The following is a 15431-nucleotide window of genomic DNA, read 5'->3' as shown; positions in this document are numbered from 1 at the left end:
TAATTCGTGATTTTTAACCCTTTAGACTGATTTTGTGTGAATTGCTCTATGATGGGTTTTCATATTTTATCTTGGAGGTCTATGGTGAATTTTCTATTAATTAAGTCTTAATAAATAGATTTAATTAATTAATTATTTGAGAAAATTAATATAAAATATCATGATATTTGATATTTTGTTTATAATTAATTAAATGAGAATTAATTAAGGAAAAATGAATTAAATAAAAGAAAATTAAAAATTAAAATTAATAATAATTATAAAATAATAAATAAATAATAATAATAAAAGTTATAAAAAATTAAAATGAAAGTTATAAATATTTAAATAAAAATTATATAAAAAAGTAAATTGGAGTTATAAGCTTGCATGGGAATTAACGCACCTTTTCATTTCTCATATGTCAACAACACGGAGGTTAGTGCATCAATTAAGCACATGGTGTCTACAACCCTATGGCTCATCTCGAAGGTTGGAAAAGACCCATGCTTAGTTGGTGACACCTTCTAGCTGTTTCTAAAAGCATTCTAGAGGTTTCCTGAGAGCTCTTTATATTCAAGCATTCCTAGAAGCTTAGACATAGCGTTGGAGAGCAATTGGAGCATTGGAGGACTCGAGAATTCTGAAAGAGGGAGGAGCTTGCTCTGCGAGTTTTCTGAGGAAGAGCAAATTGGCATCAGAATCCGAGTAGATTCTTGTGATTTTAATTATGCTATTTCCGCATCTTGCATTCCCTGTCTTCTTCGTGTCTTCCATATGTCTTCTGAGGATTTTCTTATTTTTATTGTATGCATTCTCAATATGGGTAGTTAAATTTATTTGAAAATCTTATATGCATAGAAAAGAACACGGGGCTAGGGATTAAATTGCAGCCAAGCCATTAGATCAACTATTGAGTAAATTTTGAAATCAAAAGTTTATAGAAAAACTCTGAGAATTGGAATTTATATACTGTGTATATGTATGTTTATATTTTTAAAATTTGAATACATATATGCACATATATATATATATATATATATATATATATATATATATATATACAATTTTATATATGTGTGTGTGTGTGTGTGTCTATATGTTGTGATATTTGATTAAACTATATATATATATATATATATATATATATATATATATATATATATATATATATAAAAGTCGAATGACATATATTTCACAACGAGCGAATGTTAAACGCATTGCGATTTACATTGGAGGGAAGCGTTTTTAAAAAAAAGCAATATAAAAATAAAAAATAAAAAAATTGGAATGGGCGAGAGGGACTTATTTCCCCACCCCCGCCGACGGCAATGCCTATGCGGTCTGCAGTGTACCTGCGACCGCAGTGTACCCTGCAATCCGCAGGTCATATATATATATGTGTGTGTGTGTGTGTGTGTGTGTCTGTGTTGTGATCGACACTTATTAAACTCGCCGTGTGTAATGTGCGATTATCATATGTTTTATTAATTCGATTTTTTATATAATTCGTTTTGTAAATTTATATATATATATAGAAGTATATATATGTATATACATTATTAATAATAAATAATTAATATATTGATAGATGATTGGAATTTAAAGAGTAATTCTTCAATAACAAATTATTTTATAATGTTGAGCAATATAGGATCAATTTAATCTTTTAATTTGGAAAGAGGAATATGAAAAGAATTTCAATTATTATTTTGAAAATGATGGGGGTCATTATCAACAAGATGCGTATACAAAAGACATTTAGAACATTTAGAAAATTGAGTTTAACGGTTTTTGGGGAGAAACTTTTATCTGTCGATACAATACATGGGTTAAGTAAAACGTGAAATTTCTCCACTTGATATTTAAATTGGAAAACGTAAACTGAGACCTTTACATTTAAATTCAAGTTTGTAAATTTAGCAAAACCAAAACATGTGTTTGCATTGTGTATTTTTTATGCTATTGTTGTGGGTTTTTGGGTTGACTAGTGTTGACCAGTTATAGGACATCTACCAAAGACTTGGGGGTTATGTGATTGTGATGTCATAATGATGTTTAATCTCGATCTTTATAAACCCAACCATGGTTATGTGATGGAATGCTCTATGTATTGGTTGTAATTACTGATTGTTATAGTTGAGATTCTTATGTATGAGACACTTGACTTAACCATTTTTGGTCATCGATCAGTTATCCTTGGTTATTTTCTAGTCACCATGATGGGACTGAAATGTGGATTTACTCTTGATAATGTCATGTTGTGACATGCTTGACTCAACCATTTTGGAGTCTTCGATCAGTATGATTGAGATATATTTTGGTTATTGAGAACCAATGGATACTTTTTGATTATCAGTGATACTTCAGTTGCCAATAGAGAGCTGTTGTGATCATGATTTTCTATGGATTGCTTGCTCATGGAGATTTGATGCTTTTATGCATATTTGATGATTTTTATTATGGATTATCTTTTGTGATTTTGAGATTTATGATTCCATGAGCTTAGGGTAGGATATCTGCATGTAGTGTTGGGAAATGGCTTGCAATGGGGGCCGAGGCCCTAAGAGGCTGCCAAGGTAACTCATTGTAAGTTGGATTAATAAGTGATGACATTCACACCTAATACTAACTAAATGAACCTAAAAAGATAAGTGTTTTGGTTCTCGCCCATGCCTTGAGTGCTTGTATAGACTAGGATGGGAGTAGTGAGAACGCATGGTTACGACCTTGCATTCCATAGTATGCCTTGTCAGTATGAGAGGATACTGGTGGCCGCATGAGATCAATATGGATCCATGGAGTTTAGCTAACTGCCAGAGTAACTTGTACGTGATAAATGCAATGACACTTTCCTGCTTGCATAGTAGGTTCCTACATATCATTGTGTGCCTCTGGGATTAGATGTCGGATTTTGGGTCTGGAACCTTTGAGTTAGTATACTTTTAGGATTCCCGGACTTGCAGAGATTTATGCTATGTGTTTTGGATAGCCTGTTTGGGACTTGAGATTATCTCCTCAGCATGGTGAGAGTGGACCACTTAGGTACCATGCGGTCGGATGGTAGTGTTTTTCCACTCTTATCATTTGAGATTCATTGAGACATCATGACTGATGCGTCCTTCATGATGGTGGATATGTAACCTTTCATTGATGATTAGCATATGTTAGATGATGTTATCTTATGCTTTTATTTGCATGTTAGATTACTTTCTGCATATGATATAGTATATGTTAGGAGTGACATTCCTACTATGTTAATACTGATGATCTCTTCGGTGATTTGGAATGTTACGCACGGAGGAATGGCTAGGATCCACGATGGTCTAATGATGCTATTTACGGTTGGGAGGAACCGTGCACTTAGTTTATTATGTTTGATCCTTATGATGGATGTATATCTTCTATGATGATGTATCATGTGTATCATGTGATTATCTTTACTTTGATGTATCATGGATTAGAATAGGATGATGTATCTTATTTCACATATGTATATTCTTTTGAGCTTTTTCATACCCTGTGACATGTACAATGGATGATTGAGCATTTGAAATGTAATGTATGAACATTGGACTTATCATTATTATTTCATGCGGATGTTGTACTAGATGGATTCATTAATGTTAGTTGTTTAGATGTAATTCAACGTTAAGGGATCTTAAAGAATGTAATCTGTTATGTATGTTATGTTTAATTTCATATGGGCATTGCTATTGCTTCCGTTATTATGCATAAGTTATATGTGGTATTTACTTTCATGTTAAACAAATAAAAAATAAAAAATTGCTACCAATCTTAGTGAAATTCTAGGTTAATTCTTTGGATCCCTTGACGGGGCATTACAGAACTGTTTCCAAATTATTCAAGTCCCAAAACCATTGCTATCACCGGTAGTTCAAGTTAAGGCAAAGAAGAGGTGACCCTCCTTCCATTATAAGCAATGTGAGAAAGCTCCTGTTCAATGACCATATACACTCATATTTATGGCAGCTAAAGAGAGAACATGCACTGTGATGGCTTAACAACATGAGCACTCTTCAATTGTCATGCTGCCATAGGGACATTCTGGCAAAGCATTTCACATCTAAAGGACATTGGTGCATACAGAAAAGTCAAGCACCCTATCTGAAATAAAGATGGTCTACCCTCCTTGGCATGACATGTCTATCAATTCTACTACAGCGGCTTGATAAAGCCACTAAACCTATTTATGCAGGATTATCAATGCCCTAAATATTCTTACTACTGCATTGTTAAGTAATGTCCTATGGCCAAAACTCAAACATGCTCACAACATACCCAACACAAATATTACAAAGATAAAAACAACAAAGGAATTTGCTGAACTGAATTTGATTCTGAAAGAAAAGACATGTATATCAATATCTCGTACAAAAAGAATTTCAGTTTGCTAAATGTCAAAGAGTGTGCCATTACTATCATGTAATTAGCAAGCACTTTAATCTAAACAAAAACTACACCTTGCTTGTGAAAAAGATGAGTAAGAGAGTCATAGTTACCTCTGGTTCTATATCATACCCCTCAAAGATGTCTTTGCATACTTCATCGTCTATATGTATCAGTAGGGCAACCCAAGGCCTGCAAAACACAGAATTGATATAACATGCAACTGTTTTTCAATGCTCAAAAGCAACTTCGTTGCAAACAAAATACACATCTATATGTTAGAATGATACAACAAAAGATATTTCAATTCCATACATTATCCAGCTGAAAAATGCTGATTCCGTAATAACTTATATACAAGAATATCAAAATTACATTTCATTAAATTCTGCAAAATATCTTCAGACACCAGTTCAAACTTGCAGATAATATCAAAGCGTAATTCAGGCATCTATGTTTATGCATTAGACTTGAAACAAGAAAACTCTTCTTATAGTTTGCATTGCAATGCAGGTCAAAGTCGTTACCAGTAACAGATTGCATACCTTCCTTTTGACGATACGAAAAAAAAATCATCATTCTGCAACAAGGCAAGAGCTTTCATCAAACTTGAATTATCTTGGAACCATACAAACCCTCTTGTGAACTGTTCAAATTTTAGGCTTGGAAAAATATAGACTTGAACCGCACAAGTCACACAAGCCACAACCTTCTTCACATCAGAAGGCCTCACATCCTTCTCCAGATTATCCAAAAGCAGAACTTCTGAGTGATAGAAAAGTCTATCTTCAGCTCCTATATCTTCACTACAATGTACAAGTCCAGCACCTTTGCTTCCACATATAGCCTCTTGAGGGTCCTTGTGAGTCCTTGTGCTTGGTCTATTGCTCCATACAATTGGTTTCAAATAATTTCCACAACAATTGCAGCTGGTTACCTCCACATCAAATGACTCATCTTCTGAAGATGTATTTATATCGCAACTATGTAGATCACAGCATTTGCACTCTGCAGGATGTGCTTCAAACTCTTTGGAAGTCAAACGAGATTGGCACCTTTCAAAATCTTGCTGACAATCACATGAGGGCATATCAGTAACATGTGAAAAATAACAATAGCAAAAATTGCTCTTTTCAGAGGCATAGTGGTTGTTGTGATCTTTGTCAATGGGAGATGGATTCTTTTGACCTTCAAACTTGACTCTGTATTTGCAGCCTTCATTTATTTCTTCTGCTGTAGATAAACCTTCCTGCAGCTGAACATAATTATCAGGTTGCCTATTTAAGTCCAGAATTTCATTATCACATTTCTTCTTCAAAGAGTCATGGTTGTTTTCTTCAACAGACATAAATCCTGGTAAGCTTTCCTCTTGCTTGTGAAGTTTAACATTACTATTAGGTTGCCTATTTAAGCCCAGAATATCCTTATCGCAATTCTTCCTCAAAGTGTCATGGTTGTTTTCTTCAACAGACATAAATCCTGGTAAGCTTTCCTCTTGCTTGTGAAGTATTACATTATTATCAGGTTGCCTATTTAAGTCCAGAATATCCTTATCGCTTTTCTTCCTCAAAGAGTCATGGTTGTTTTCTTCAACAAACAAAAATACTGGTAAGCTTTCCTCTTCCTTGTGAAGCTTCACATGGTTGATAACACCCTTCAAGGCATCCACCTTGTCCATACCTGCAGAGAAGATGAGAGTTTCTATTGGAACATGGTTTGCACTGTTTTTCAGATGTGGTGTCAAATAGCTGGAGCTTAATGAATCGACTCCATTAAAATCATTACCATCTTGTATCTTCTTTGAAGTATTTATATTTTCACTTGTCTGATTATGGTCCTGGACTTTTCTGTCACCAGTATATAATTCATTGTTTATATGTTTCTGCCGCTTACCCTTACCCCAGGAAGAAGCAAGGACTTTCTTTTTCTCCCTAATTTCTTCATCGTTTCTACTCTCTTCCACTATAACTTGTTCATCCATCTTTACAAATTTATAACATGGAGGTCTTTTGATACCTGTGCAAGCAGAAACTGCATGATATGCATGCATATCTTCCTGTTGATTAAGATATGCCTCACTCTGAGAAGGAATGTCAAACAAATCTCCCTCCATTTCAATTTTTGAATTAAGATCCACGTTAAGTTTTTCTTCCTTTCTTTCTGTGTGCAATGAATCTACCTGTGTTTCTTCTTGTTCAATGAAAATCATCTCACAGTGAGAAGCTTCATTAGCACTTTCACTAGCTTCGCAAAGAGGGGCTTCAACAGTAGTTTTTTTAACTTTTTCCCTGGTTTTTGCCTGCAATGACCTACATATATTAGTTTGAGAGCTTGTAACCTTGGAACTAGAAATATGTTCTTGAAGAAATACCTCACAATCAATGGCATCATTATCTACAGCATTTAACCTGTCATTAGTCAGCTCCTCCATATTGCAAGATTGTGATTGCATGGGTGGCATATAAGGAGTGCTAGCAGCTGCCTAAACAATTTTTACAACATGCATTACAAAAACTTATGAGAACTACTATAGAACAAATTCACAAATGAAAAAAACATAGTATACCTCATTTACGCCAGAGAATACTGCCTCCATTGTGGTCTTGGGTCCCACATTTTGCTTAAATGAGTCTAAATGATTTTCTAGTCTCTCCTGTCCTGATATGGTACAACTACCTTCAAAACCGTTAATATTTACAAAATTACTTGCTGTCTTTACATGTTCTCCTGGTTTGCCATTGTAGTTTGTTGCACTGTTTCCTACAATACATTAAAAAGCAACATGTTAAACACTCTTACTCCAGTCATATTTCAACAAAATATAATTTTCAGCCATTGAAAGTAAATGCAATAATAGCAAGTTAAGGTAAAACAACCTTTGACATTGGCTGCCTTTTTCTTTACAATATTTTTGCGAAAAGATTGAGCATCTTTTTCCTCTATTAGCTTCAGAAATGCCTTAATTGTTGGATGCCTTTCAATGCTTCCCGATGTCAGCAGGCAAATGTTCTCGCATTTGATTTTAGTAATATCATTTACAGAAGGGCCATCTTTCCACAAAACCTCAAAAGTGCACCTGCACACTTCCTCTCCACCTTTCTGATGATGCTTAGACCTCGAAATCTGCAAACAAATTCAGGCTATTGATGTTATAAGCAACAACCCTCTGTACATTAATTGCAAGATTAAAAGAAGAAGGTATTTAACATATCATGCCTTATAATGCATGCAGATTGCACATCTCAAGGTTTCATATACTAGAAAACCTTTGTGTTGCATACGATGATGAATTATAAATTATAGTCTTAGCCTTTTAGGCTATGTTGCCCAGTAATTGTGTTTTGGGTCCCAGACATATGTCGAGTTGCCCAAAAAGTGGCAGTCACAATGGGACCACCCTAAGAGCAAACAAGAAGTACCCTAGCTGCACCAGCTTCCTTATTGGTATGCCACCCATGGGTTACCAAAGGTGAGCAGGTTGCTTCTTAGCTGCTCATGCAATTACACATGAATCAAGACATGACAAGCCACAATTTTATAAAAGAAAAAAGAAACACAAAATAAGACCCTGAAAAAGTTGCCTAAACCTAAAACTCTCCCTTCACATTCTATAAACAGAAAGGATAATACCATTTCTCCACAACACACTCTTGCTAAGCCATTATTATATTCATCAGTGATATCAGATTTCCACAATCCATTCTAAATATTACATAATTTTCTGGATTCGATTGTGTATGTATTTTTAGCATCAAAGTTTTGGATCACACTCCATGAACCATCATCATTGTGTATGTATTTTTAGCATCAACGTTTTGGATCACAGAACTATAAACAAATACACAATCAAATCGAGAAAATTAAAGGTGGTTGGTGTTTCCCAGGGAGATCAATCACAAAATGCCACAAGGATGAATAGAACTTGCTCAAAGGAGATCTAGTCCTCTTAAGGTACATATTTTGGCTAATGTTTTTTGTTTTTTAACAAATTAAATTAAGTTTTTGATGAATTGTTTCAGGATTTCAAAAAAATCAACTAAAATGAATCCCGCTTTATTAATGTTTGTTTTGACCTTTATTAATTTATACTTATTGTAAGTTGCAGTTATTTATTTATTCAAAACTTTTTGATTTTTTAAAACAGGTAGCAATCTATTTGAAATGGTGACTAATTCAACTTTAGCGGGTATTGAAACAAACAAGCAATTTTCATATGATCAAGAATCTCCTCTACAGAAATATATTACAATATTTCATCTACTTCCAAGAGTTGTAGCCTTTTTAGGAACTATAATGAGTGTGAATTCCAATTAGCACACCCTCTATCGAAGAAGAAGACCTCCCAAAAGAGGCTCAATGGTTAAGGCATTTCAAACTGAAACAAGAGACTTTGTAGAGAAAAACAAATTGTGCATTGTGTTTATGTCAATCTTCCTTTTAACTTGGTCAGCTCGCCATATTTTCATTTGTTTATTTTAACGAACTTAAAGCACACCTAGAACAGGAATAGAAAAGGTCATTTCTTGCAAAATAGAACCAAGCATAAATTTCATCTTTGATCAAAACACTAGCTCTTCCACAACTTGAATACCTTAGTTGAGTCAAACAAAGAGTATATGATGATTAAAATAGAGAGGAAACTAAATTAGCTTACAAAAACAATGTCATTCATCCTCAACAATCCACAGTCATCAATATTAAATCTCAAACAACCTACAAATGACAATAATACACATCCAAAGGTATTCACAAGCATAGCATCGGTTAGCACTAAACTCCAAAACAAATCTAACAAGAGATAACAAGTATTAATCATCAAAAAGAAAAAAATGCAAAGACCTCCCTATTATAAAATTAAAATAATACACAAAATGCACAAATAATCATGTAATGAAGGAAAAACAACTCTACAAATAATTTCACATACCTACATTCAAATAATTTGTTAATTGAGAACCAATTTCACAACATACATTCAAATGTCTCCAATGACTTAAACTAGTGAAAATATCTAATTAAAAATTTACACAAACATAAAGTGCAAACGACAGGGAGTTTTTCACCTAGATCTGAGCATCTCAAGCAAGACTGACATTGCAACTTGTAGATGTTTGTTAGCGCATTGTAGTCTCATGTGGACCACAATAAAGAATGCTCAAAATATGTGAAATACCCAACTACAGAAAGAAATCATGTTCCTTTGAGAACCAATTTCACAACATACATTCAAATATCTCGACCAAGTTAAACTAGTGAAGATATCTAAATAAAGTTCACAAAAACATAGAGTACAAACGACAGGGAGTTTTTCATCAAGTCTAAGCATCTCAAGCAAGATTACCATTGTGCCATGTAGATGTTAGTCAGCGCATTGGCATCTCAAATGCACCACAACAAAGAATACTTAGAATAAGGAAAATACCCAACTCTTTTCTTCAAATAATTGGTTTAGCCCAGAAGTTAGAAATGTAAAAACTAATGCAAAATAATAAAATTATAAATATAAAAAAATGAAGTACATAAGGACATGCCAACCTACTTGTTTTTGGATGCTTCCAAATACCTCTACACAAAAAATAGAAAAATGTTTGGGTTTGTTTGGAGAGTATAACATCATAAAATGTACAACTAACTAGTGCTTACAATTCCACACGAGTAGTGTCGATTGTAGTGTGTATTCCTTCTTCTATGCATTTAAACTACCTTATCAAATCTGTAACCCTTGCCCCTACATCTAGTTTCATCAAGAATTGCCTTGCTATCCTACTCATCTTTGTTCATTCCGCCTATTAGTGCAGAGTTCCAGTGGTTGTCGAGCTACAGTTGTTGCCGACTTGTTTAGTATTGACCAAGTGCTTTGGTGGTCAAGTGTTCCTTCACGTGCCGACTGAATCCAATGTTTGTTGATGTTCAGTTCCTTCTTTGACCGAGTTCGTCTGTGATTAGTTCTTAGTGTAAGTTGACTTGTGTATTTAATTTGGATCGTGAATTTAATATAAGGATCTTGTCTTAGGATGTGTGCAGACCGTTTTGAGGTCAGCCTTCTATGATGTAAAGCTCTAGAATCTTCTGTAGGCCGATTTGGCAAGCATAAATAGGGGTGTTTAAGTTTAGGTTAGATGTCACTTAGAGAGAGTTTCAAGCAAATGATTTTGGTGGAGCGAATTAAGAGTTGGGTTACTAGAGATCATGGATCATGAAGTTGAATCTTTGTATTGGCCGTAACCCAAAAGGCCTTACAGTTGGGCATGTATGTTGATAATTGGATGAATCAATAAAGTAATTGTTGTTTCTTCTCTCTTTGGCATTGTTCTTTGTGTTGGTTGCTTGTGTTTACTCAACAAGGTGATTGGATAGTTAGGTGTGCCTTTGGCCCTAGTTGCTTAGGTCACTCTGTGTCAGGTGGTATCAAAGCTTGAGGTTCGTCCTTAAAGAGATTGGATCATGTAAAACCCTAAGTTGGATTTGGTTGTAGGGTGGAAGATCTGTAGATTTGACCTATAACTTACACGCGGTTACGATCTTGCAAGAACTTGTTTGTCAAGATGGTACAAGATAGAGGAAATGTTGACACTGCTATTATGGACATGTTGAGAAAAATTGCAGCCAGATTACACATTGTGGAGACGGCCTAGAGGAGAGGAGCACATCTGGATAATGTGAGTAATGATGAAGCAATGGCACCAAACCTTAATCTAGAACCCAAGGAAAATCAAGATGAGGAAAGATTGTTGCGAGTGTTGTCTAGGGCACATTCAAAGCTTGTTGTGGAAGTTGTTCCTTAGGATGGAAAATTGGACACCAATATTGTGTTGGATTGGATCTTTGATATGGAGAACTTTTTCGAGTTTGAAGGCACTTTTGATAATAGGAAGGTGAAGATTGTAGTCACTAAGTTGAAAGGTCATGCCTCAATGTGGTGGCAGCATTTGCAAATTGATAGACAAAGAAGAGGAAAAGAGAAGATTAGGACATGGTTGAAAATGGTGAACAAAGTGAAGCAAAAGTTCTATTCTACTGATTACCAAGTTAGCTTGTTGAGAAAGATGCAAAATTTGAGTCAAAAAACCATAACTGTGAAAGAGTATACTGAGGAATTCTATAGATTGGACATCAGATCTGAACATGGGGATGATGTAAGTTGAGAAAGTCAATAGGTATCTAAATGGATTGAAATCTGAAATTCAAAATGAGATAAGTTTTGTGAAATTGGTGTGGAAGAAGCATATCAATATGCTTTGAAAGATTCCAAGAAGCGTAAGCAAAGACAAAGAAGGAGGGATGGTAGATTCCAAAGAGGAAGAGATAGATCTTATGGAGAAGGTGGCAGATCTGACAATTCTGTGCAAGATAAGGGCAAATCTGAATGGAAAAATGAGGATAAAGGCAAGACTGAGTAAAAAGGTTGTAGTTCTTTCCGAGGACGAGGTAATTCTTATTCCAGAGGAGGTTTTCATGGTAATTGTTTAAGATGTGGCAACAAAGAGCATAGATCCTTTGAGTGTAGGTACTCTGGTGAAAATGAACAAGGTAATAGAACTGTTGTCATTCAAGGATATCTCGAGGGTTCACCTTGTGGACTTGATGTTGGAGAAAACTTGATGGTAAGAAATTTGTGTAATAAGACAGTTGATGAAGAACCTATTCATAGAAGTCTTTTCAAGACCAGATGTAAGATGGTAGGAAAATGTTGCAAAGTGATTATTGACAATGGCAGTTCAACAAATTTGGCATCAAAAGAGCTAGTTACAAAGTTGCAATTGTAGAGGTTGAGACACGCTAAACCCTATCATGTTTCATGGGTCAAGGATGAGCATAAATTGTTGGTGAGCAATGTGTTGTGAAATTCAAGATTACAAACTATTTTGACGAAGTTTTGTGTGATATTATGCCTATGGATTGTTGTCATATTCTGTTGGGTAGACCTTGGCAGTATGATAGACATGTTGTACATTATGGTAGATTAAATCGATATACAATTTGGGTGAATGAAGAAAAGAAAATATTGTTGCCTTCGATTGAAGATCTTGGTGAAGTGAATTGTACTACTGTTAGAGTTTGCATGGTTAATGGAAAACAATTTGAGAAGGAGATGAAAAAGAACCAAGTCTATTTTGCTATCATTCCTAGAGGGCCCAGTTGTGGTAGTAATGGCCAAGCATCAAGGTATAGTAATAATCGAGCGACAGATATAGGTCGAGTGAAAGAAGACAATAAAGGTTGAGTAACAGCATAAGTTAACATTGTTAGCCAAGTGCCAGTAGAAATTGAAAACTTGCTAAATGAGTACAAGGAGATTGTTGTTGAGGATATACTTGACGGTTTGTCACCAATAAGAAGTATAAGTCATTGTATGGATCTGATTACTAGAGCTAGTTTGCCAAATAAAGCAGCATATAGATTGACACCTATGGAAAATGAAGAACTTAAAAAACAAGTGCAGGAGTTGTTGCAGAAAGGTTTGATCAGAGAAAGCTCAAGTCCATGTGATGTACCTACTATATTGGCACCTAAGAAGAATGAAGAATGGAAAATGTGTGTTGATTCCAAGGATATTAACAAGATAATGTTTACCGTACTGGTAAAGAAATCAACACATACAAACAATGGAACAGAATAGCAAAATTATATTCGCATATGCCAGACATTACATTATGCTTCCTCCAATGAATAATAGAAGATGATCCTTTACAATGATCTCAGACGGGATATAAATAATATCCGCCGAACCTTCCCGAAGGAGTCCGTCGGCCACAAACATTATGTCCACTACAAACTATTTACCCGTCAGCTACAGAATACAAAACACCGACGACAGTCATTTCGTCGGCTACAAAAACACCGACGAGACCATCCAGTCGGCTGACACCATCCCCCCCAAAAAGAAAAGTCATCTCCAGACGACAATTACAAAATATCTAAAACAAATTAACAACAAAAATACATTAACAAAGTGACTACAACAAGAAAAATTTGGTTCTGTCACATCACTTCCACATGGGGCGCTGCCCCTCGACCCCGCCGAGGGTGTTGCCCCCTAGACCCCCAGTCGTTGCGGATATCAGTCGTGGGAGTCTGACCAGTTGAGAAGAGTTGAAGTTGCTGCGGGCATGGACTTTCTGTGTACCAGAGTCACTGGGAGTACGTGTTGGCCGAGAGGCTGTCTTGGAGGATGCGTAGAGAGCTCGGGAGGAGCTAATCATCCAGTTGGAGGCAGTGCAGCAACACTTGGCTCAGGGTACCGAGGAATTGAAAATAGAGAAAGCAGTACAGGTGGCTAGCAAGGTCAGCTTCATTAAGGAGGCAGTGTTGTGTTAGCAGAGGCTACAAGCACAGAACGAAGGTGACAGTGATGTGTCAGAAGCAGATTTATCTTGTTGTCATTAGTCCGTTAATGTATTTTGTTTGTTAAATTGTCTCAGATATTTTGTTAGTCGTCAGGAGACGACTTTTCTTTTTGGGGGGGATGGTGTCAGCCGACTGGATGGTCCCATCGGTGTTTCTGTAGCCGACGGAATGACTGTCGTCGGTGTTTTGTATTTTGTAGCCGACAGGTAAATAGTTTGCAGTGGACATAATGATTGTGGCCGACGGACTCCTTCGGGAAGGTTCGGCAGATAGTATTTATATCCCATTTGGGATCATTGTGAATCATTTTCTATCTCCTATCATTAATCATTCATCTTATGAAGCATAATGTAATGTTCTGGCATATGCGAATAATCTAAAGAATTTTGCTGTTCGTGTTCCATTGTCTGTATGCGTTCATTTATTTTCCAGTACGGTAAACAGATAACAGTGAAATATAGGTTTCCTATGCCAAGGATGGATGGCATAATGGATTGTTTAAGTGAAGCAAAGTATTTTACCAAAACTGATTTGAAGAGTGGTAATCATCAAATCACAATCAAAGAAGGTGATGAATTGAAGACTACTTTCAAAGTAAAAAGACGGTTTGTATGAGTGGTCGGTATTGCCTTTTGGTCTGACTAATGCACCAAGTACTTTCATGAGATTGGTGAATGAAGTTCTCAAGAGATTCATGGGTAAGTTTGTGATTGTTTATTTGGATGATATTCCAATACTTAGTAAAACTAAGGAAGAACATCTTAAGCATATTAGAAAAGTATTGCAAAAATTGAAAGAGAAAAAGCTGCTGATTAATTTGAAAAAGTGCTCCTTTATGCTAGACGAGATTGTGTATTTTAGATTTGTGATTTCAACTGATGGTTTGTGAATGGATCCTGAGAAAGTTAAAGCAATTTTAAAATGGCCTACACTTTAGAATGTGGGTGAGGTAAGATCATTTCATGGTTTGGCTAGTTTCTACAAAAAGTTTTTAAAGAATTTCAGTACTATTTGTAATGCTATGACTAAAACTATGAGAGGAGAAAAAATGATTTCAAATAGATGCATGGAGCTGATAAGAGTTCTGAGACTTTGAAATAAAAAGTTGCTAAGTTACCTGTATTGGCTTTGCCTAATTTCAATAAAGTATTTCAAGTTGAGTGTGATTCAAATGGTAGTGCAATAGGAGTTGTGTTGACTCGAGAAGGTAAATCTATTGCTTTCTTCAATAAGAAGTTGAATGATGCTAAAAGAAAATATTTTATATATGAACAAGAGTTTTACGCTATTGTTCAAGCCTTGAAGAAGTGGAGACATTATTTGTTTCCAAAAGAATTTGTGCTGTACACTAATCATAAAGCTTTACAATATTTAGAAAGTCAACATAAGTTGAATCAAAGACATATGAAGTGGGTTGAGTATTTGCAGAGTTTCACATTTGTGATAAAGCATAAGAGTGGAGTTATTAACCAAGTTGCAGATGCATTGAGCAAAAGACGTTATTTGTTGATCGAGATGAAGGTTGAAGTTCTTGGTTTTGATGAGATGGAGTTGTATGATATTGAGCCTAATTTCTCTGAGGCATCGAGAGAGTGCAAAGCACCAAATCTATCAAGTCAATTGAGTAAGTATGATGAGCATTTCATCCAGGAAGGTATGTTGTTCAAAGGAATTCAGTTGTGCTTACCAAGAAG

The 15431-nt window shown here is 35.4% G+C and overlaps 1 protein-coding gene across 1 annotated transcript in view; it reads right to left on the bottom strand.

Moving 5' to 3' along the window:
- Positions 1 to 15431, bottom strand: part of LOC149567118 (uncharacterized) — a 65872-nt gene that overhangs the window by 18899 nt on the left and 31542 nt on the right. The window contains exons 2-6 of the mRNA XM_089820318.1: positions 7266 to 7512; positions 6956 to 7149; positions 6761 to 6871; positions 4935 to 6688; positions 4503 to 4581 (exon numbers count right to left, since the gene is read on the bottom strand). Coding sequence (XP_089676444.1) covers positions 4503 to 4581; positions 4935 to 6688; positions 6761 to 6871; positions 6956 to 7149; positions 7266 to 7512 — 2385 coding nt within the window. The remainder of the gene's footprint in view (positions 1 to 4502; positions 4582 to 4934; positions 6689 to 6760; positions 6872 to 6955; positions 7150 to 7265; positions 7513 to 15431) is intronic.

The sequence above is a fragment of the Cupressus sempervirens genome, chromosome 3 (assembly GCF_028749045.1).
Source record: "Cupressus sempervirens isolate cs-2001-9-10 chromosome 3, ASM2874904v1, whole genome shotgun sequence".
NCBI lineage: Eukaryota > Viridiplantae > Streptophyta > Pinopsida > Cupressales > Cupressaceae > Cupressus > Cupressus sempervirens.
This window is presented reverse-complemented; position numbering and strand designations above follow the sequence as displayed.